A 23,898-nucleotide genomic window follows, 5' to 3' on the forward strand; every position below is an offset into this window, starting at 1 on the left:
CTGAAATAAAGGCTTGAAAACATCAGACTGTGTGTAATCCGTCTATATACTAATGTGTTCCACTTACTGAGTTGAAATAAATGAACTTTTCAGTAATATTCTGATTTATTGAAGGGTATTTATGAGGCTTTTGACTGTCATGTTATGAAGTTATAACATCTTCATTACTTTAGGATCCTTTGTTTTGAGGTTTGTTTTCTCTGTATTTCTTAGTTTCTCTTAGATCAGTCTTGTTCCTATTTTAATGTAGTTCAGTCCTTCTTTAATGATTTTAGTATAATTAATATGCTTATTTATTGTGTCTAGTTATTCTTTGCTACTCTAATTATGTTTCTAGGTGTTCTTTATTGTTAGATTTATTTCCTAGTCTCCTGTGTCATTTTGCTTCTCTTCCTTCACACCTGCAACCCGTTAGCTAATCATCTGTTCCTTCATCAACCTCCACAGTGTATATAAAACTCATTCTCAGTTCCTCCTTGCTGGTTCCTCCTGTTATACCCTGTTATTTACCCCATTTCTTTCCTGTGTTTCCTGTTGGCATTTTTATTGGATTTATAGGTTTTGTTTTGCTCTGGCTCCCTGTGGTTTTTGTGTTTCATTTTTTTTATTAAAACAGTCTTCAGCTTTATCTGCTTCTTTGTCTTTATGTCCATCATCAAACACACTTAATCAATCTGTTATCATTCTTTTTCACTCTGGCTAATCAGGTTTTATTTTAAGATGGAAATCTTTTATTTCTTATTTTGAGGCTTGTGCACATTTTTTCTCACTCCAAATCAAATTTCAAAGATCTGTGTTGAATTTAATTGTAATAAGAGTTCAATTTGTTTGTCTGAATAAAGACTGAGATGACTTCCCTCTCAGTTAAAGCATGTTCAATAACTGTGCTACAGTAGAGACAACAAAAACCTGATCAATCAGGGACCAATCAGTGAGTTCAGCAGGAGGTGAGACTGGAGCAGCAGAGGACAGAACTGTCTTCAGCACAGAAACAATGTCCAGTGAAGTTTCATCATAGTTATTGTATAGTTATTACACATTACTGTCACATAAAAAGCTGTGAGTAGTGAAATCAGAGAAAACAGTCTGTGCTGTTCACCTTTCTGTCTATCACATGTGGAACATTAGTGTTACGGCCAGTGGCCTTTTCTGTGTTTGTTGTTTTTCAGTGGCTAATCAGATTGATTCCACCTGGAAGTGGGTGCTGCCCTGCTTGTCCTGTGCCACATCCTGAGGCCTACTGTGATTGGGTCATCAATTGCCGACTCCACCAATCACTGTTGAGGCCTCCCTTTAAGAACCAAGGACATCCTGGGAGAAGGCGCGGCTGTTTCTTTGTTTAGACAGCTTGCCACTTTGTTAGGTGTTTGACTGCTGTAAACTTGTTTTGCTAGCTCTGATAGTCTTTGTTAGCTTTGATAGCTTGTGTCACTCACTTTGTCCCTGTGGGGGATCTTTGAATCTCTGTTAGAGATTTGTTTTCTGTTTTGTGTAACCTGTACTGGAAGTCCATTTTTGTTTAAGTTCTTTGATTTACAACAATTTCCACAATTGTTTTGTGGAATTTGTTTTACTTAGTATATTTTTGTTGTAAGTCCCTACATTTTGATTATTGTTAATTTTTACCTTTTATTTTTGTCAAACCCAAACAATAAACCCCTAAATTGTTAAACCTTACCACCTAGGTTTCTTTAATGTTACTTCCCTTTCCCCTGGCCGAGCTGGGTCGTAACAATTAGAGTAATAAAAACAGACACAAATGAAACAGCAGATTCTTCAGTTTTATTCAGTGATGTTTTGTCTCACAGTGAAGGTGTAGAAATCAAACCAATGAACATTAAACATGACACTTATTGGTGATATGTTCCAGTAACAACATCTGCAATGAAAATTCATACAATCAGATCTCATCCTCTTAATCTGATAGAAATACTACATTTATTTCCACCTTTTCTATTTCTCAAATTTGCATAACATTCAAAGTTTCTCAGTATGAGGTTGAGGAAAAAACCGACTGCAGTCTTACAGCATGAAGTTGACTGTGGAACAAACCCAGAACAGAAAATCTCCTGTACATCTGTTTATCTTCTGTTATTGTTTTCTTTTATTTTTACCGATTAGTTTCAGCCCTAAAACTTACGTGAAATCAAAAAGCTTGTAGTTTGCTGTAAAATACATTGTCAGTGGTAAACATATTCAGAAAAAACAGAATTGAAAACAGCTAGAAGAAAAATTATCTGTTTGCAGTCAGAAACTCAGTAATTCCAAGTTTTTCCTCTTTTATTCCATCAGGGATAACATGCTGTTGTGATCCCTGCTGAAATTATTTTATTGAGAAAATAAAATAATTAAAACAAGACTGGTATAGGCACAAAAAGCAAACTTTATCTATTGCTTGTAGGTTTGCAGTTTTCTTTCAATGTCCTTGATTGCCATGGCATTTTGATTACATCTCACTAATCCTTTTTCAGTCTCATGGTAAAAAACATGGACATAAAACACATGTTTCAGCATTTCAGAGGTGTCGCATCCTGCAGTGGAATAGTCGTGGTCTCTGGTGTGGTGCATCAGAACCAGAATGAATGGTTTACCAGATGATGAGACTGGAAAACAAAAAATATATATATAAAGTAGTTATCATGAAGAATTAAGTTCAACAAAAGAAAATAAACTTCTCTCTCAGTTTAAATCCGGAAATTTGAATTAGAACAAATTAAATCCTGGCTTCCAACACCAGACTGAACCAAGAAATGGATCAAACTCTGTAAAAATTCTGTTGTTACAAGTCAAAGAGGACCTTCAATTTTCACTTTGTTTGGTAATTTAAGTTTACTAAATTACCAAGAATTAGTTTATTCTTCTACACAATTAAAAATCCATCAATTTGACTAAAGAAGTTTTAAAGGTTTGAGTCCTTGTCAAATGGTGGTTTGACTAAAGTCCTACAGAAGGAAAAGCTTGTAGAGCCTCTTATTTTGGAGGAGACACCATAAGGGCAAGTCCTCATGTGGATAATGTTTTTATTTCTTATTTTATTAAATTTTTTATTGAATCTCTTTATCTTCACTTTAATTTATTTTTATTTAATAATAATAATAAATTTAATTTGTACCGCACTTTTCATTAGAAAAAATCTCAAAGTGCTATACACAGTGCAACTAAAATCGTTGATAAAATCAACATCATAAAAATCATGTTTCTCTTTCTCACAGTTTCTTTTTCTTAAAATCTCTCTCTTTCTCGTTGTCTATTCAATGTCACATGCTGTTTTTATTTTATTTATGTAAAGCACTTTGAAATGCCTTGCTGCTGAAATGTGCTTTACAAATAAAATTTGATTGATTGATTGATCAATTCATTATCCTGGTTTAAATAAACTTTATGCTCTTCTGATCTAGAAGGTTAGTTCTAATATGAAATGAAACAGATATATCTCAAAGCATATGGAAATAATTCAAAAGGAGCATCAAATTGGATAAAAGGTTTTCTGTTTTTCCTAAAATTGTATTAAAAATTAAGATACTGAAACTTATTTATGCCCTTCTGAGTAATAAATTTATTTTTTTGGCCGAACAGCAATACAACTCTTATTCTTGACCAGGTTTTGCATAATTTCTGGAAAACACTCATGTTTAGTGAGTGTTTGCCTGTTTTAATCAAAAGGATTTTATTAAATCTTCATAAATTAGCATAAAAAATCTTCAAAGTGTTTAAATGTCAGTTGTGATTAGTGAACAAAGATAAAGCCCTGATTTGTTTATACTAACCAGACTGTTGTGCAAGAAGCTCTAGCATTACATCTTATAGACAAGAATAACACAGTAGTGAAAAACTGGGAAAGGAGGTTTGTTTTGGTTTAGTTTTTTTACTATGGGGAGGCAGAAGACACAGCGGGTCCATTTTAATTATCATTTAAGTGCGACAAATAATGTGACAAATCAAATATTCAGCTGGAACCAGATGCTGGAAGTTGTAAACTGAATGCAAAGTGGTAAATGTTTTCATTACCTGCTTCCTTTTCCATGGCAGACCTTATTTCTGATTCAAAACTGCGACTGACTGGACAGAAGACGATGATGACGCTGCAGTTCCCCCGGGTTGTTTTTACCAAGTTTAAGTTGTTCTTCAACTTTGTCATTATGGCAGCATCAGCACCAAACATATCACTGATAGGAGTGTAGTGGACCTTCACCACTGGGGTTGGAGGTGGAAAAATGGCTGGCAAACGGCTGAAAAGAGACGATCCTTCACTGTTTGCTGAAAAAGTTGCATAATAGTTGTCATTAATGTCTGCAGAACTTTTACACTTTACAAAACATGTAAAAATGGAAGATGAACTCACTGGTTTGATTTGACTGCTCAGGTTTCCTTGAACTGGATTTTCTACTTTCTAATTAAAAGTAGCAGGAATAAAATCAAACAAATACAGTGACACACAATAATTATTATGATTAAATCCTTGGCAGCACTTTGGCACAATTTATGATTCTCTCTAAAGTAAATTTCAGACAAGTTCAGTCATTAACAGAAAAAGAAAAAAAGGATAAATAATCTTATTATGAATGTACAATTTAAATAATATTCATTAAAAAATGGTTACAATTTTTGAATTTAAGAGCATATTCTACCAAGATTATATATTTTGTGTTAATACAGTTATTTCCACAGACCTGTCAGATTAGAAAGACTCTCATACATACGACTCCATAAAGGTTTATCAGTGTTTCTTCCTGGTGTTTGAAAGAAGAAAAGAAAGTTTCTTTCAGAGCTGCAGCTGAAACTGAAACTAAACATCATGTGAGATCCAATCATAACATGCATGTTGTCTCCATTCAACACAAACTTATCATGACTCAAATCACAAAACTGGAATAAATCTACACCACACAGAATAACAATCAGTATCTATAATTACTCCACTCACCAGGCCACAACTGTTACCAGGCAAATGTTGCACAGGTTACTGTGTGGCATCATTATATTCATAATCATCTATGTAGGAAAATAACTTTACACTAATAATTGTGCACATTTTTACAGTGTATTTGTGTCTCTTGTGTTATTGAGGCAGAAGACATGCATTAAATCGTCTTGAGCCAAAAAACCTGGTACATTGAGGACTGTAGCATCCTCATATGCTGAGATTTCTTCAGCACCAAACTATCTGGAATCCTCAGGTATGAACAGATTCATACAGGGTTTACAGTCTTCACTGTGTGCAGTATTTTCCTGGTGCCTTTTGGTGTTTTTTGGTGTTTTTTACGAGCTTCTTAAGAGATTGCACACTGGCGCTGTGGATTGTATTCAAAATTCTATTATATGTTGGAGCAACTGTAACAAACAGTTTACCTGTGGAATTAATATTTCTTTTTTTTTACTTCAGATTTCTTTGAGTTTAACACACCTGGTAACTTTTGTGAAGAAATGTTATTCATGTCATCTTGCTCCATCCCTTCACCTAAACATAGATATTTTCACACAGAGTTTGTGAGTTAATTTATATTTGCAACAGTTACTAAAATAAAACTGTGTTGACTTACCCAAGTCGTCCATCATTGCAGATTTTTCTGCAGAGAGAGCAGAAAGTTCCAACTTAGCTGTTACATAGACAATGATTTAGCTTTTATGTAGCTAGAATTTGGATTTAAAAATTTATCAAAGGCAAACAACGAACCCACAGTTTCTCCTTCCAGCTTTTTCTCCTACACATAGAAGAAACATCCAGAAAAAACATGTAAGAATAAATGTATATGATTTTCTATTACTCCCCTATGCTGAGCAAATATGGCCTGACACAGTAAAGGCAACCAGAACTGTAATTATTAAGTTCTAAGCAGGTTTTAGAGAAGAGGATTTTTTTATCTGATATTTTAAAAATGTATCATATCCTTCTAAATAGGCCTGACTGAATGTCATCTCCTAATATATGTCAATTATCTTCTTCATACAAGTTCTTATCAAAATATTTAGATTTGTAAATTTCATCTTGTTGACAGAAAAGTCTGGTGATAACTTATTGTCAACAATTCAACACTGGTTTAGACCTGAAGCCCCTTTACTGGAGAAAAACTAATTGAAATACACAGACAGGAGCTCTGCATAGGCTACAGTAGATAGAATTGTAAAAACTTTGAGTTCAGCTCTATGTGCATAGAGCTATAAACCCCGATGTTTAAAACCAACTGCTCTGCACAGAGAAAATTCTGAGTAAAGAAAGCTGACTGGTCATTTTAGCTTACCTTAGGAATATCAATGGAGAACTCAATGTCGAATCCACCCATCCTATTAGTCCAGCTGTGGTTTACAGGAAAACTGTATTCACAGTTAGGACATTGTCCGTTGGCAACTTCAGGCTGAGGAGACGAGAGAAAGTTTTCACTATGAAGTTATATTCACTTATTATTGTAATACCAAGTCAGTGTGATTGAACTGCTTTGATTGTTTAGAACATGGAGGACTTTCTGTAATTATTGTAACCATAAATTCTGCTCTCTCTACCTGAAAATCCTGCAGGACCTTTTGGTTTGTAGGACATTCATGATTAAACCATTTAGTTGAATCAAAACAATTCCTGACAAAATTCTTCAACAAATATTTAAAACAATTGTTGCCAGTTTAAAAAACAAAAAAGTTTGATAGCAGTTGTTCCTGTCAGGGGCAACACTACCAGTTAATGTTCAGGGGCAATTAATTATCTTATCATTTTGTACTTTAGTAAATTAAACAAATAGTTGAATATCTTTTTAACTTATATTTTCTTTACCTAAAGCTTTGAAGAGCTGAAATACTTAAGTTCAAAATAAATAATAAAACATAATAAAAAAAAAGAAGGAACAATTCCTTTCTTATAACACCATTTAAAGATTTATAAAGCCTGAGGTGTGACCTCACTTGTCTTGGAGAGGTTAACTTGTCCTTGAGAAAGGGAGTGTGGTTGTCTCCACTGTCCAGGTGTAGACCAATATTGAATTCATACTGGTCATTTTTATGCTTACAGAATGTGACAGATGGAGCAATCGCTGCTTGACACTTTGGACATTTCATCAACTTCTCAGCCTAGAAATCAAGAGAGACCATTAGTGTTAAAAACTAAAGATGATTAAAAAAATTGTTTATTAATTTTATTCTATTGACATTTTAATTATTTCACCTCACAGACTTCAACATTTTACAAACAGAAACTTTTCAAAACTTGGATCATTTTTGCACATCACAGAAAACTTGCCTTCAACTCTCTAATAAATATGTCACAAGTGCCCTTACCCTTGTGCTTTTCTTTGTCTTTTTTTTTTCTGGTTCAGATTTATCCACAGGAGTGTGGTTATCTATGAAGACAGATGATTGGATGTTCAGGTAAACAGAACAGACTTCAGATTCATTTAATTGTGACATTGGTGTAAATTTTAAATAGTAAATTTTAATTTTAATTGTAAATTTTGGTGTAAATTTTAATCTATTATGGTTCATGGATCTTTCCAAAGATGAACACCCCAAGAGTTTTTTCAACGGATAGTATTTTGTTTGATCTGATAAGGACAAGGCTTATCAGATCAAGCACTGAAAGTGTTGCTGCAGTCTCCTTACCAGATTTCTGGCTCTCTCCTTGCAAATAACAACAGCTCTGAACGAGGGAAATGGAAGAGTAAAAAATATTCTAGGGGAAACACACTGGTCTGATCAGAGGCTCACCAGGAGATGTGTTTTTAACTTCGTTGACCTGGGAAGGAGTGGCCCCCAGACTAGACACTTCAGGCTGTTTTTCTGCTTTAACTTTGTTTTCTTTTGATGACCTGCTGACCTCCATGTTGTTCTCCCCAGTTGCCTCTGAAATTGTCTCTATGAATTGACATTGAAACATAGAAGATTTTAACTCAGGGTTATTTGTATGTGTTGGCTAAAAAATGACTACCAATAGCAAACAACCTGCAACACATTTTCCTAATATATAGGTAGATCACAAAAAATAGAATAAATATAAAGTTAAAAAATATAAAACTTTTAAATATAATTTAAAAAGTGATAATCATATAACTGTTTATAAAGTTGACTTTATGTTTTGTAAATTTGATGATTATGTCTTAGTTAAACAAAAACCTAAATTCGGTGTAGAATATCAGATAAAAACAATAAAAGCAGCACTTTAAGTAGAATTGTCAGGCTTATGAGAAGTATGTAAATTTGTCACCACTCAGTATTTGCTAATTCCTCAGTAAAGTCGTCACAGAACTATTCTGCATTTATGTCATGTAATTCTCAGATCTTTCAGAGACTGCTTATTTAATGGTACTAGACAGAAAATATTTCTGCATTTGTTCATCCTCATTCCTTTTCTTTTCCTCTACTAAATGGTTCTCCCTCTGGTTTTCTTTCTCCTCCTGGTCTTGCTGGATTTTGCAACCGCCAGCAAAGCTAAAACCTTTATTATTTTACCAAATAAAATCAGAGTGGAGCTGAGTTAAGAGATACACTATTTTATTGCATTCACTATAACAGAGTCACACACTGTGAAGAAATATTGAAAATATTTAAATAACAACACCTCTAAACCTAGGAAATGGAAGAGTAAAAAAAAAATCTAAAAGAAAGACACTGGTCTGATCAGAGGCTCACCAGGAGAAGCATTTTCCATGCCCCCCAGATTGGCCAGTTCAGTCTGATTTCCTGCTTTATCTTCGTTTTCTCCTCCAGAGCCGTTGACCTCCATATTGTTGTCCTCAGTCGCCTCTGCAGCCATCTCTACACAGCATCGACATTAAAACAGAGGAGGCTTTAACTCAGGGGTATATTTGTGTGAAGGCTAAAAAGCAATACTTTTTATAAACAAACTGCAACATATTTTTCCCAATATACAGGTAGATCATAAAAATTATTTTTGTTCTGTTGAATCTGTTTGTTAATCCAAATCCTAAAATTATATTTGGCAAACTGTTAATTTGCCCAATACGCAACAAGATTTGTATATTTGGTTAATCTTGAGATAGTATTTTATGACCATCTCATATAAAATAGTTAGAGATAGTCAGGTTGGACTATCTCATAAAATATATTACAGTTTTTTAGAAGCACTAAGATAAAATTTTGTGGTGAAAAAAAAATATCTAAACATATCTAAACTCGCCTTTGCTGATAAAGTATTTTATTTCTTTAAACCATCTTTTCACGTTTTCTTTTTTGCCTCACTTCAAAACCTTTTCATGCAAAGCAATCAAACTTAGCCTCATTTGCTCATGTCTCATTCTTTCACCACTTCGTCAGAGCAAACGGGATTTACTGCGTTAAGCGACGCGTTAATTACTTCAAAAGTTATTTTTTTTAAAAAGTAAGTAAATTGTGATTTAATAGATTGTGTAATTCTGAGTTTTGTCTTTTCTTAAGCACAGGTTGCAAGAATTATACTGTACTGATTGTTTTCTGGACAATTTAACTGAAGAAAACCAGGTGTTCTATCAGATCATCATACTGTCAGAATAGAATACATGCAGTATGCGCGTTAAGAAGTCCGACAGTCAGGAGCTCAGTTCAGCATACGCGACAAGGTATGATGGAAATAAGTCATTACATTGTTTTCAATGATAGCTAGATAGATATGCATGCATTGTCGTGGTTTCAAAGTGTATTTAAAGCAGGTCTAGCTGCAGCTGCAGTCAACTAACCCGTGTAAAACTCATTAACCTACTTTAGCGCTAAGTCAGGATGTCATACCGCTTAATAGCAAAGAGTATGACGATCTACGTCATGATTCTATGCTGATGATTAAATAAAATCACATGGTAATGACAGCGTATACTTGTCTGATAGATATACCCGTCAGTTCGTGTTAAGCGTATGACGATCTGACAGCGTATGCTGATCTCCCCACAGAGATTTTAACTACCGACATAGATGAATCTAAGCAAGAGAATAATACCTGGAGAGCTCATGGTGTTCTGATCCAGTATTTCCGCGTTTTGCTGCTCTGCAGCGTCACTGAGACTAAATAAGTCTCGGTAGAAACCCCTCCCAAGACTTGATCATGTGACTTACACTAAACTCCGCAGCTTCTGCTAAGGAACAGTTTTTACTTTCACTTTCAGTTTTGCAGGGTCGGTGTGTCTAAACTGATTACTGGCTTAATCTGTGAAAACTGCTCTCATTCACTTTTAAAGGGATATCCGCAGATTTTTGATGAGTCAGCTCAAAGGCTCTCGAAACTCACTTTGTTAAATTGGTTCTTATTATCAATGTCCCAAATGATCATAAAGGGAAAATAAATGGAAAAAAAATAATGGAAAACTAGTTTCTCAATCATGTATTTTAAGGAGTTGTTTAAGGGCAAAGCAGGATCCATGTTGTTTCCTTTAGTAGATAATAAACATGTTTTGATTATTTGTTTAGGATGTCTCTTTTCAAATATTTATTTAAATGCATTTATGAATTAATTTGTCAATCAGTTATTTTAATACATACTTCGAGCAGAAAGTATTACAAAGTGGCTCTATCTACTGATCCTTCTTTTTTGTGAGTCGTCTGCTGGTGATATTTAAGATAATAGGAGAAAAAAAAATCCTTCAGTAATCAATCCATCACCAGAAGGTATGTGACTTCCTTGTACATAGTCCAGAGCATAAAATATCACACATTTTATATTTCTTAAATTTATTTCTTAAGAGATACATTTTCATAAATATTATTTATTTATTAAATTTAAGAAATATAATAAAATTAGTTAAGCAAAGGAAAATTAATACCACAGATCAATGTAATATTTCCATCTTCAATTTTTTATTTTTATTAGTTGCAAGCACAAAATAAGTGGCAACAGAAATAGAGGATTGAAAACATCAGTTTCTGTGTGAGTTAGTATGTAACTGAGTGACTTAATTTTTCAACAATATTAAAATTTATTGTGGGCGTCTACGTAAGAAATTTGGTCCCAACCACTAAACCCTGTGGAGCCTCATGAGTAAATCTGGTTTGTGAGGAGGATATATTACTGATATAAACAAAGTGAAAACTATAAGACAAAGATTATTTAAACCAGCATGGTGAACTAATTCCTACAATCGGTTCAATGAATGAATGAATAAAAGAATGAAAAAAGAGAGGAGGATAGAAAAGGAGAAGGAAATAAAAAAGAAACAAGATAAGAAGTGAAGAAGGAAAGAAAGAAAATGAAAGGGTTGCAGTCAGTAGGAGGAGTTTCCAGACGTCACGTGATAAACCTCAGAGGTGAGCGGTTACTTATGTGGAGGGATGGATGATTCTGGTTTCATTTTGCACCACAGAACTGACAGTGGGATGATTTGAGGACCAAAACCAGCAAATTTATTTATTGTTCACTTTCACTGTCTTTAGCCTTTATGTTTTCTGCTGAGTAAACATTTCGCAGAGCTACACTGTCCAAATCATCTTGGTAAGTACAAACCTCATATCTGTGATTGAACCAAATGCTTTAGGAGCAGTTAAATGAAAGGCTGGACATAATTACTGTTTGTCTTTGCAGAGGAACAACAATGGCTGCTTCTCCATGTAAGTAATTAAATTAGGTCTCTGAAAGGTTTTCAATTGTTTATGAAAAATTATAATTAATGTTTTCATGCAGTGCTGGACAAACCATGGAGGGACCTACGCTGGGGGTGAGTTTAGTTTACTGTGAGACTTTTTAAACTGATAAATATTAATCTGTTTGCTGCTGGCTGGTTTGTCTCATTCTGCTAAAATCTAAAACAAAGACATTACAGGAAACAGAAAGTACTGGGAGAGATAAATTACTGCTTATCAGTCAGGGAGAGAGATTATTGCTCAGTGTGGAAGATCCTACAGGTTTGTGATTGGAGGTTTTACCAAAGGCACAATGAATAAACACAAAATGAAGGAAGACACTGGATCAGATCAAGAAGCTGAATCTGGACAAAAACATGTTTTATGTAATGACAATTCAAGCAAGCAAATATAGACAATAATTTAATGATAGTTAAGCAGTAACTAATAAAAGTGATGTATAATTGTACATATCTTGATCCTGAGCCAGTTTTAGATGCCATAAAAGTGATCAGAGGTTATCAGTAGAGAGAACCTGTCAGCCAGATTAGCATCAAAGTTCAGGCTGAAGATTTAATTCTTATTAACACTGTTGTTAGAAACAGAACACAATTTCAAAAGCATATGAAAATAAGTTATTTTTAATAACAAAAAAAAAAAACATAAGGAAGTGTAATATGACCAGGTGCATTTCTGAATAAAACTGCTCATGGCAAACATAATCCCTCTGTACAATGATACCAATGAGTAAATGCAGTTTTCTGAATCGACCATTATATCCACTTTATGTTCTCAGAGAGAAACAGAAGGAACTTCAGTATGTGAAGGAATACAAACCTGCAGTTGAAGGCATCAAACATCTTCGAGTCCTCATGTTTGGACATGTTGGAGCTGGAAAATCCAGTTTCATCAACTCTGTCAGTAACGTCCTCCGAGGCCGAATGTCCATTCCTGCTTTGACCAGTTCAACCACCTCTGACAGAAGCTTCACCATAAAAGTAATGAGCTAAGATGTTTCTCTCCACAACAGGAGTAATATGATTATTTAGCCAAAAAGTCTTGTAGATTGATTTAATTCATTTATAAATAGTACTTTACTGAATTTAGGGATTCATCAGCTGTTTACTATGAATGTTGACCACTGCTATGTCAATAATGAATATGGGTTTTAGATTTCTAGGATCAAACACTTACCTCTGATGCAGATTTGTTCTTTACCGTTCCCCGTTTCCAGCAGGAATTGTGTAACATGTCTTTTTTTTTTTATCTGTGTTTCAGTATGAAACTCATAAAATCCGTGTAGGACGAGGAACTTCAAAGACATTTTTTCCTCTGGTTTTCAACGACGTCATGGGTCTGGAAGACGGGAACAGCAGTGGGATTCATGCTAGCGACATCACGCTGGCGATGAAGGGACACGTGAAGGATGGACACAAGGTGAGAGGACAAGTTCCCACTGCTGGGACCAGTTAGGGTTCTGGTCAGAACAACTGGAGCAGCAGGGTTTTATTTCAACTTGTTAACAGTAACAAACATTTCAACAAACTACAGATGATCAGACCAATTATTCTTAATCCTGGATCTCCATGAAGGCACTTTCAGGTGACAAACATGAAAGCTGGTCAACATTTATGGTAAAATGATAAGAAATGGACACTGTTGCTCCTGCACCACAGTTACATGATCTGCATACAAATGCTCTTTACCTAATTCCATAATAACTTACATAAAACTAGCAGGTACCCAGAACACAGAGCATTCTGGGTAAATACAGTCAAAACCAATGGATGTCTAGTTTCCAGCAGGAATCGTGCTCAGTGTCTTCTTCAGAGGTTTTTGTGTCGTTTCCTTCAGTGGCTCTTGGTGCAGCGCCAAGGTGAGGGGGTGAGCAGGTTTCTCAAAGAGTCTGGTTTATATGACCCAACTGAAAATGTAGCAAACAAACCAATATTGGCTTCCAATCAACTGAGTCTACCGGACTATAAGATGTTAAGACACCTTTAAGCTGTTCTGAAATTAGGTTTTAAAGATTAGCAAAGCTATCCTAGCATTATATGCCAATAGCTGTTTGGATCTCTGCAGTTCTTTGACCATTTGGGCTCTAAGCTTTACCAGCCGGGATTTGTCTAGTTTCAAAGGAGGCATGGATAACTTGTAACTTGCAATGTTTGAAAGATGCTTGGTAAGGATGAAGGGGGCATAGCTTGAGAGGCCAAAGCTGCTAAAGCTGACTAGGTGAGGACACAGAGAACCCAGTGTGTTTGTTTTGACAAACATGGCTGACAAAGGAGACCTTCTAGTGTATTTTTATCATGTTCCCCTGCTGCTTGAACATTAGGATATGTAACAGGTGCTGCTCCCCTCTCAGATGCTGAAGGATATTAATTGATCAAAACAGATTTTTTGATTTTGTTTGGATTTTAAAAGTTCATTGTCTCATCTTGCTGTTTCTCTCTTTTTTTTTTTTTTTTTTTTTTTTTTTTTTTGCAGTTTAACCCAATAGCCCCACTGACTAAAGAGGATTATGGCTACAACCCAAGCCCCTCACTTGATGACAAGGTTCATGTCCTGGTCTGTGTGATGTCAGCCAACGCTCCACAGATTAATGCGTCGGTTCTGCAGAAGATGAAGAAGGTCAGAGAAACAGCCAGTGAACTGGGTGAGTTTATAGAGAATCATATTATTTAGACAAACGACAAGAGGAAAATCCAAAGTGAGTTCCATCAAAGTCAATACTGATTAGGATGTGTCACTCCAGCTCATTTCTGCTTTGAATTACTCAGATAAATTAACTTTCAATAATATTCTATAAATGCAGAAATACTTTAAAAGGCCTATTTTGGTTTTGATTAATTTTCCCATACTAGTTTGGCATGTTGACCCTTAATGGGTGGCTGTCTCCATGGATATCTCCATGGATATCGTTCCCATGACTCCCTCAGCATCTGTCTCTGTCTGTGCAGGAATCCCTCAGATGGCCATGATGACCCACATTGATGCTGCCTGTGGGGAAATAGAGAAAGACCTGAAGAATGTGTACAGAAGCAAACACTTGCACAAAAAGGTGATTTTTATACCATCTGTTTAGAAATATATAACACAACTAATTAAAGACTGTAGCAGAAACTGTTTGTTTTTAACATTCAGATGAAAGACTTCAGTGCAGCAGTGGGAATCCCCATGAACTGCATCTTCCCTGTGAAGAACTACAGCGACGAAATCGACCTGAAAGACGACGTTGACTTCCTGGTCTTGAGTGCCCTGAGGAAAATGGTCGACTTTGGAGACGACTTCATTGAGAAAAATTTAAACTGATATTAACAGTTCACATTTTGTCAAATTGTTGAAGCGGGCATGTGGGGCATTAAAGTTTAAAAAAGACGAGAAAAAGAAAATTGTATGCTGGAAACTATTTCTTGAATAATTAATATTCAGAATAACGTGTTTATGTTATTCTTTATGGATGTGGTGTTTGTACTGCTTGATCATATTATGGCAAACTTTAGTCTGGAATATAAATATTTTTTGGAAGTACTTGTTTTACAAATTCTAATTACATTGGGAATACTGCACAGAGCTGCCTTGTTTAACTCAACATTTTATCACAATATTTGTGATAGTCTGAGCATTGTTTGGCAGAAATACCTGGTTGTGATTTAATTACAGAGGAGTGGCTGAAAACCTTATCAAATACAAGAAGACATACTAAAGGGAAGCTTCTCCAATATAAGTTAATTCATAGCTTTTATTTTACTGCTTAACATGTGTTTTTCTTTTGATGTTAGTCATTCTTATTTACTTTAACCCTTCATACAGGCACTTCAACAGGGTCCATTGTCTATTGAAGCTTTTGCTTTCTTCAGTGTCTGTATTAAGATGAAAAATAACACTAACAAACTTAGGTAATAATAAAAAGGTTTGCATGTAATGTGGGAGAACATTATGTCAGTTAAAAAAATGACACTATTGTATGTCTTAATCTACTTCTGAGATAAATGCTCTAAGGGATAAAGATATTAGAACATAAGGGATCAAATCTATTTAATGTGGTTTGAGGTTTCTCATTTTGCTGTTTACTCTGTCCTTGTGGAGCTAAATAAAAAATTGGAGAAAAAAACAGATTTGAGTCACCATCATTTCCACAGATTTGTATTTGTCAGAGAATAAAAAAGTAAATTAAAGCAGCTTTATGGCTTAGACTTTAAAAATAACTATTGCAGAACAAAATACTTTTAAATTGGAGGAAAAAAAACATTGCTTTTGGTTTCAATATGTTGTAAAATATTAACCTTTTAAGTTTAATATATTTAAAAACCCCTGAGATCTAAAGTCTCACTCACACACTCACAAATATATCATTATCTGATTTCTAATCCTATTCTACATTTTTTGCATCAGTTTTGAAAACAAACCAGGTTTTAGCTGTTTGAGCTCACCTACATTTAACACAAACTGATTAACAGATCACTGCTGCCTTGAACCAGATCATGCATCACATCATGCATTAGCTGTATAATGCTAATTATTAATTAAACCAGATTTTTTTAAACAGGTTTTTGCTTCTCAGAAAATTTATATTTACATTTCAGCAGTCCATAGCAGACCACCCCACTTATCCCTCCCAACACACAGCGGCTCTGTCATATGGAGAGCCAAGTCACTGCTGTTGCTGCATAGAAGCTGCATAGTTTCCTGTAAGTCACATGACCAGGGCTGGGTGGAGCTTCTTATACAAAGACTAAAGTCTGCCGGAAGGGATCGGCACAACTCCAGGTCAGAGGAGCTGTGAGACTTTAAGGTAAATCTCTTTTTCTAATTCTATTTTACTTTATTTTTGCTGTTTCATCTTGTAAACCTTGGTGTAGTTTCTTAGCCAGTGTTACTGTAGCATGTTGGCTACATGCTATATGCTGCTTAGCTCAGAACAGCTTTTAGTTTGAATCAGTTTTGCTTTTAAAAATGAAAGTTTTCACTCCACTTGCAGGTGGCACTACAACATTAGTCATCTGACCCAAATGAACTCAAGTGTTCTTGTTGCACACATATTCAGATAGTTTCTCCTTGGATCCATCCATTTTCTGAACACCCTTGTCCCTCAGTGGAGTCAGGAGGGTTGCTGGTGCCTAACTCCAGCTAACTTTCCAGGCAAGAGGCAGGGTACACCATGCAAACTCCATGCAGAAAGACTGGGGCTGTGAATTGAACCCAGAACCTTCTTGCTGCAAGGTAACAGCTGTACCAACTGCACCACTGTGCAGCCCTTCTCCTTGGATCTTCTGATAATAAAGAGAGTGTTACTTTATGAAGCCAGATTTGACAGAAACACTTGAGACCACAGCTCCCACATAAAGTCTTTCTTGTCCACATGAAAAACCAATTGTCTGTCTCCACAGATATCTTCACCTCTATTGAAGCCAGTGAGCAGGAACTATGTCATTAGTTAAGAAAGCAGGATCCAACCAGGTAAGTTAGTTTTTCTTCATGTGATCAAAATGACACGAGGACGACAATTTAAATTTTTGCCTACAAATGTAAGAATCAATCAGACTTCATTGGAGCATTTTACACTTATAAATAAATACAATTATTATTAATCAAGTCAAATAAGTTATCCTATAACTTATTTGTCATTTGTTGTTAATATTTTTAGTATCCCCGAACATTTATTATTTTTATATTGTTTTTGCATTCTCATTCATAGTGAGATTACGAGATCCCCCAGGTCAACAGTAGAATCCAGAACAATATCTAAGCACTGCAGGGCTCACTTGGCTCAGCTGAACCCAGTGTTCATAATAAAATAATAAAACCCTTTTTGTATCAATCTGGTTATCTTTGTTTGATATTAAAAGTTGTTTGATCTGAGACATTTGAATGTGACTGAAAGTGAAACTGTAAAAATTTGGAGAGAGAGAAATGTATTTTTTAAACTCTGCATGCTCTTGACACATCATTACCTCAGATTCCTAAAAGTGATCAGTTTCACTTCTAAAGTAATCTTTTTAACACAAACCTTTTTTTTTTTTCTTCAGGCTCTGAGTGGCTCAGTGATTTGTTTAAGTTGTAGAAAAACGTTTCTGTCTTTTGTCAACTTTGAACTGAAGACGGATGGGAAGTTGGATTTCCAAATGGAACTATTTGAATATAACGATGAGGAATCAGCTCTTCTCAGTCAGAGATCCACCTATAAACAACAGGTGAGGTGAAATTTCAGTGTTTTGATAGATCTATTTTATTTCTGAATGTATATTTCTAAGTCTTTTTTCTGTTTATCACAGGATTTTATCGCAGGTTTCAATAATAGACACTGCTTCAAACACTAAACTGACCCAAAGTCTAAGTACACTTAAAATATATTAAATACAGACAAGATGACAGAAATTTCTATAAAGTCAGTTAATCACATAATGGTTGTTGTTTGTCTGTTTTTATTTTGGTTCACTATCTTTACTGTGTGGTTTACACTTTGTGCAGTGAACTTGAATCTCCTGAAGGCAAGCTTTGAATAATTAAAGTAGATGCAATAACTTTTGTTGTTATGATTAGGATTATTATAAGAGGAAAAGTGTTCAATGTCTTTTATATTTTTAACTGAATTTTTCTGTTGCTTTGGCAGGATGACGTGAAACAAAGGTGGACAGTGGAGTGTCCATATTGTGAAGTGACATTTGAGCTGCTCATTCGCCTTATTAAGACTATTAAAGATAGTCAATTAAAAATCAAACTGTCCATCACAACCTGTGGGGTGAGTAAAGAAAATCTTTTTCAGTTCAGGTTAAAGGTCAAAGGTTGATAGATCTGTATTAATAAAACTGTTCTTTAAATAAACACAGGATTTTCTGGGTCTGACTCAAAAAAGCGTGGTGTGGTCATGTTTGAGTTTTTCAACATCAGCTAAACCACCAAAGCAGATCCATGTTTGGATCAGAGCTGATTTTCTGTTAACTGGTTTGATAAAAAGAAAAACAAAAAAGAAACAGCAAACCTGTTCTTTTCTGGATAGAAACACAGCAAAGAACCAGTTTGGTTTTCAACAGCCAGCTGACATTTTGTCAATAAACCAGTTATTTATCTTTTTTTTAAATTAATTTATTTATTTTTGCCATCATAAAACAGAAGTCACAAAAAAAAGTTTTTCCTAGAATGGATGAATCCTTATTGAAATTAAATAGTCAGATAGTTTATAAATACAGTAGCTAACTGCATTTTTAGATTTACCTGAAAACATCGACCAGACCAGGCACAGGCGAGAAAATGAACCCTTATTACCTCATAACTAATCTGATTTGTTTTCTTTATGTTGAAGCTCAGAGTTCTGCTGTTGGTCTTGAATTAGGAAGATTTAAGTTAAAACAACTCTGTAAGGTTGAACAATATTCATGAGTCTTCTGTGGGGCACCTCTCAGTAAATGATTGCACTTTGTGTTTACAAATCTGTGTTCACTTCTGTGTGCAGGTTGAAAAAAAGGAAACGGAAACACCACCACCAAGAGGTTTGTAAACTTAATTACTTCAGATTGGTTTGAAATACACAGAAATCACAAGTCACCACATACTGCTGCATAATCTCAAAGTGCTAAGCAAACATAAAAACAACCATAAAAGCAATTCTTGAAAAATGTGAACCATACAATATCACATTAACAAACTTTTAAAGTCTGGTTCACTAGTGAAATTCTCAAAGCTTAAAAAAGAATTAAGTACTGAATTGCCTAAAGTTTAGAGGTGAGGAACACAAGTACAAAATTATGTGCAGAAACTTAATTTCTGCACATACAAAACTCTATTCTTGAAATAAATATACTAACAGGTCAGGCTGGAAAAAGTATGATATAATTTGCATGCTATTACACAACTAGGTTTAAAATCTAAATTATACACTTTCGTTTTAAAAAACCTGTCTTAATTGTTTCTCTGTTCTTTGTCGGAGAAACAGACCCATCAGGAAAAGCAGGTGTGCGCCTTAAAACAGAACTAACCAGTGGACAGTTGATTAAACCACAGTTAACACTGAGGCCACACATAGTTGTGGAATTTGTTTGAGTCCTGATCTAATAGACAAATGATAACAGGAGGCTCCATTAGAGCTTGTATATGAGGATTTAAACACACCATCATCTTTGTCAGGAGCCATGCTGTCTAATTAAAGTCACAAAGGTATTTCAATCTGGAGAGACTCAATCGGAGAAAGAGGGCGATTAAAAGAGTTTAATGACAAAATGAACATGAAAATAAAAAGTCCTTTGGCGTTCAGGCCCCGGCCGGGGACATCGAGCTGGACTTCGATGAGCTCGATGAACATTCCTGATGCAGCATAGGAATGTAGACCCCCCGGGGCCTGTACTGGTGGCAGCGGTTGGAGGAAGATGAGGCCTGAGAGCCGGGAGCAGAAGGTGGAGGTGGGTTGATCGCAGCTGGTGAGCAGAGGAGGCTATGGGTGAAGGTCCTTTTGAACTGAAGCCCAAACGATGATTGGCTGGAGCGAGGCTTGGTCCGCGCCGATAGGTCCAGGTTGCAGAGAGGCGGGCGCTGATTGACGAGGCAGGTGCGACTAGAGTCTTCCAGACTGAACTTCAGTCAAGTCTCCATTTTACAAATGTTTTGTAGAAGCAAACAAATATTTGCCTCTAACAAATAAATACTTGGGAGAAAATATGGAAAATTACATCTATCAAGTTAATATACTTGAGTCATTTTTTTTATATTTACATATTTCTGATTTTATTTTACTCAATCTGTCATGGGACATTATTTTCCCACAAAAGTTTACAGTCCCTTCCACACCTAATATTACACCTGGTAAACATCTCTAAAAATGCTTATAAATAATTTTTTTGCACACAATTTTTCTTAGATCCATCTTCAGATTTGACAATAATTCTTAAAAAAATATGGCGAATAAGATGTAATTCTTTAGCGCTTCTAGAAAAAGCAGATTCATGCACAGAGACTCAGATCACTAGATAACTTCAAGATCCCCGTTTTGCCAAAAGAGTCTTTAAATATAATGTTGGAACTTCAACCTTTCAACTGTCAAACAGCAACTTTTCCCCACAGTATAACTGGTGACTGCTTGTTTTTTTCAGGCATAAGCTTACCTTCACTACGCAGAGTGAAGGTTTTCTACAAGTGCTCCGGTGAGACATTTCGTGGTGATGATCAAGTAAAGGAACAACTGATGATGGACAGATGGAAGACACATCATGTCCAGGAGACAAACCTGGAAGATTCTGACGTCGTCATTGTCTTCTGTCCAATCACGTCCCGCGTTGGATCAGACGTGGAATCCTGCATGAGAGATGAAACAGGTAATAGAAACTTTGTCTGTTAGTGCAGGAATTACAACTTATCATTTGAGTTTGATTTACATTTTTGAACTTTGTTTCCCAGCTTGTATGGAGGAATGTTTGTCTGAATGAGATGATAGACTCACTGGTTGTTACATATTCCTTAACTGTAAAAAATAAGGGACATTCTAAATAACACAGCGATACTTAAAAACTTAAAATAGATTTTTCCTCCTTATTTAAGAACTAGATTTTCAGTTCTGTTTTGAGGGTCACTGTGTCTCAAGCCGATAAGTTTAGGTAATTTGGTGTCTGTTTATAACTGTAAGATTGAATAAGACAAAGACAAACAGATGTGGCAATGTGTGTAGACTTCCAGTCTGTTGTGGTGAAGAACTTTTTAATTCAATTTATCAAAAGTCAGAAAAATTAGACATTTCTGGAATTACAACCATGTTCTTGGTGAGATTATTTTACTGCTTTTTATTCTGTTACCTTAATAATTAAACTGGGGGAAAAAGTGATTCTTTAAATGTGATCTAATCACATCTGTCTTCTGTTTCAGTGTCATCATTGAAGAAACCAATCATCTTGGTTCTGATGCATCACACCAGAGACTTTGACTATTCAACTGCTGGAACAATCTGGTCTGAGGTTTATCCAAATGTTGTGCTTGATGTTCACGTTCTGTTCCATGAGACTAAACCAGGATTACTGACATGTAGACAAAATCAGGAGGCTTTTGAGATGATTAAAAAAGAGCTAAATAAACGTTCAAAACTAGCCATTGGATGAAATGATTAATCAAATTAATCATAATGAATCAATAATTGTTAATTACGCTTAATGAATTAATTTAATTAGCTGGAGTATAGATACACTAAAAATGGTCATTTGCTGAAAGAACAATGCCCTCAGCTGTAATTCATCCAAAACTAAACAAAAAATATAAACATTTACATTTAAGATAAAAAAAATACCTTTGTCTGTAAACACATTCCACCCAGAACTCCTAAAGTTGCAGCTTTAGCTTAATTGGCTCCAAATCTGTTAAAAAAAAATAATAAAAAAAAACATATTAAGCACCTTTTGCTATCCAGTTATTAGCCATTTAACTTGTTGTTTTATTTAAAACAGGAATGGAATTGTTCATTTGCATCATTTCTAATACTTGAATACTGTAAATGAAAAATCTGCAGAATGTGCTATTTTTTCTGAATTGATCATTCATCATCAGAATTATTGATAGATTAATCAACTACTAAAATAGTCGCCCTACATAATTGTAGGGCGACTGTAGGTTTATCCAGCCAATAAATCTGCATCACCGTTTGCTGCTGTCATGTCAGTTTGGACCAAAATCCTTCCGTTGTCTTTATCCACTTATTCATTATCTGGATCCTGTGGGCATCATTAGATGAAAGGCTGGGTATTTCCCGGACAGCTCAGCTCTGCTTCACAGGCCAACACAGAGACATTAAACACAAACATCCATGCATGCATGAACTTAGTCCTGCAGAAAATAAACTAACTAACTAACCTATCACTCTATTTTTAAGACTGTGTGAGGAAGCTGGAGTACCCAAAGAGATCTTGCAGGGATGAAAACATGGAAACACATTATGTTCATTTGTGCAGTTCTGAAAACAAGGTGTCAACATGATTCTATTACTGTGTACCTAATCATGTGACCCGTGTGTTTTTATGCTGTCTATTCTACTGAGGGGAGAAAAAAGTTTGAAGTGGATTAAAATGTTTTGCTTTTTTTATGCTTACATTTCAGCATTGCTGAGACATTTAAGAACGTTAGGAATGAAGCATTTAGACTTTTGTTCTTATATTTTTATTTGATGTTGTTTTAATATTATCTCAACAAAACTGATCTGTGACTATGTAAACATGTTTGATGTTTGTAGAGGAAAAACATGCATGATTTCTGATATTTTTGTCAGAATCTTTGATTATTTTCAGGTTTCTTCTGGATTTTTAGTAATTGTTATCTGTGTTCTTAGCTATATTTTGTTCTCAGCCTTGTTTCTGTTTTGCTTCTATCTTTTGATTATATTTATTTCTCGTGTTATTCTTTGTAACAGATTTCTGTTTTGCCCATTGTTTTCCTCCTCCATGCTCCTCTGTACCATCTCTGTTCTCCCTCCCTCTCACCATCTCACCTGTTTTTTGTCAATAATCAAGAGCTGCTGTTTATAAGCTCCACTCTTTCTCCATTCTGCTGGATTCTCTCATTATTTCCTGATTTGCTCTCTGTACTGCCTGATCTGCTCTGTTGCCGCTTAACCCATGTGTACTTTGTAAGTTAAACATTTTTTTCATGAAAAGAATATCACTACTACCTTCGACTTCTCTGTCTGCCTGAATTACTTTAAGTACTTTGTTGTTCTAAACCTGGAATAATTCTACTTCTCGATAACTGCATGTACTTATTCTGATGTTCATCTCTGTAAAAAAACATGTCACAACGAAGTTCTGAAATATTTTTACACTCTGTAAATAAGAGTTTTATGAAAAATGTGTTTTACATATTAAAATTGTCCTCACAGTATATGAGCCGAATAATCTGTGAAAAAAATTGATCTCCCCTGCACTCGGAAAGACCTCAGCCTCCTCGGCAGGTAGATTATGGCTGACAGTGCTACCAAGAGTCTGTTTCTGTAGATAGCAATAGTAGCACTGGGAGAAGGTGGACAAACTTGCTCGTTTAATGTTTGGTTGTCCCCCCCCCCCTCCCCACAGATTATCTCTCCCACTGTACTGTCACAACATAGTGACAGTTTTTAACAAATGTGTAAATAAATGTAGAACTATCAGAACTTAAACAGTGTTTAGACAACTCTCGTTGACTGACAGTGCTCAGATGTTCAATCAACCTAATGAACATTAATTTCTGAGTTGGAACAAAAACAATTTTGTTGTTTCCCTTGCATTTTCAAGGCAGCAGGTGAATTTTTGTTTTCTTTAACACCTTCAAATGTTTAACAGTGCAGAGTTTGCCAGACTTGTGCTGTTTTTGCTGTAAAAAGTTGCCACCTGTCACTGTTCAATGTTTCTTCATCATTAAATGTTGTATTTTCTG

At 35.2% G+C, this 23,898-nt stretch overlaps 3 protein-coding genes and 2 long non-coding RNA genes across 5 annotated transcripts; 2 read left to right on the top strand and 3 right to left on the bottom strand.

The window, feature by feature from the left end:
- Positions 1-1,635: 1,635 nt before the first annotated feature.
- Positions 1,636-21,142, bottom strand: LOC107832950 (uncharacterized). The gene is made up of 3 exons (XR_001658679.1): positions 21,131-21,142; positions 10,618-10,628; positions 1,636-2,101 (listed from the first exon to the last, which is right to left on the bottom strand). It is a non-coding gene; the product is annotated as an uncharacterized LOC107832950 (long non-coding RNA).
- On the bottom strand, positions 1,764-9,998 carry LOC103152089 (uncharacterized). The gene is made up of 13 exons (XM_007572422.2): positions 9,908-9,998; positions 8,611-8,736; positions 7,690-7,836; positions 7,264-7,325; positions 6,892-7,056; positions 6,240-6,353; positions 5,675-5,702; positions 5,541-5,567; positions 5,405-5,458; positions 4,671-4,730; positions 4,343-4,390; positions 4,009-4,257; positions 1,764-2,603 (listed from the first exon to the last, which is right to left on the bottom strand). Exons 1-13 carry the CDS (start codon positions 9,918-9,920, stop codon positions 2,389-2,391), a joined length of 1,308 nt encoding a protein of 435 aa, XP_007572484.1. The 5' UTR covers positions 9,921-9,998; the 3' UTR covers positions 1,764-2,388.
- Positions 11,195-15,639, top strand: LOC103152090 (interferon-induced protein 44-like). The gene is made up of 8 exons (XM_007572424.2): positions 11,195-11,392; positions 11,483-11,508; positions 11,582-11,615; positions 12,317-12,518; positions 12,799-12,957; positions 14,011-14,179; positions 14,484-14,584; positions 14,668-15,639. Exons 2-8 carry the CDS (start codon positions 11,493-11,495, stop codon positions 14,833-14,835), a joined length of 849 nt encoding a protein of 282 aa, XP_007572486.1. The 5' UTR covers positions 11,195-11,392; positions 11,483-11,492; the 3' UTR covers positions 14,836-15,639.
- Positions 14,045-16,178, bottom strand: LOC107832951 (uncharacterized). Its single transcript, XR_001658680.1, has 3 exons — positions 16,103-16,178; positions 14,385-14,523; positions 14,045-14,136 (listed from the first exon to the last, which is right to left on the bottom strand). It is a non-coding gene; the product is annotated as an uncharacterized LOC107832951 (long non-coding RNA).
- Positions 16,234-23,898, top strand: LOC103152091 (uncharacterized). The gene is made up of 7 exons (XM_007572425.2): positions 16,234-16,318; positions 16,914-16,983; positions 17,553-17,717; positions 18,137-18,265; positions 18,977-19,013; positions 20,607-20,828; positions 21,373-23,898. The coding sequence occupies exons 2-7, from the start codon at positions 16,951-16,953 to the stop codon at positions 21,600-21,602; spliced, it is 816 nt and encodes a 271-aa protein (XP_007572487.1). The 5' UTR covers positions 16,234-16,318; positions 16,914-16,950; the 3' UTR covers positions 21,603-23,898.

Source organism: Poecilia formosa, unplaced genomic scaffold (genome assembly GCF_000485575.1).
Source record: "Poecilia formosa unplaced genomic scaffold, Poecilia_formosa-5.1.2 Scaffold300, whole genome shotgun sequence".
NCBI lineage: Eukaryota > Metazoa > Chordata > Actinopteri > Cyprinodontiformes > Poeciliidae > Poecilia > Poecilia formosa.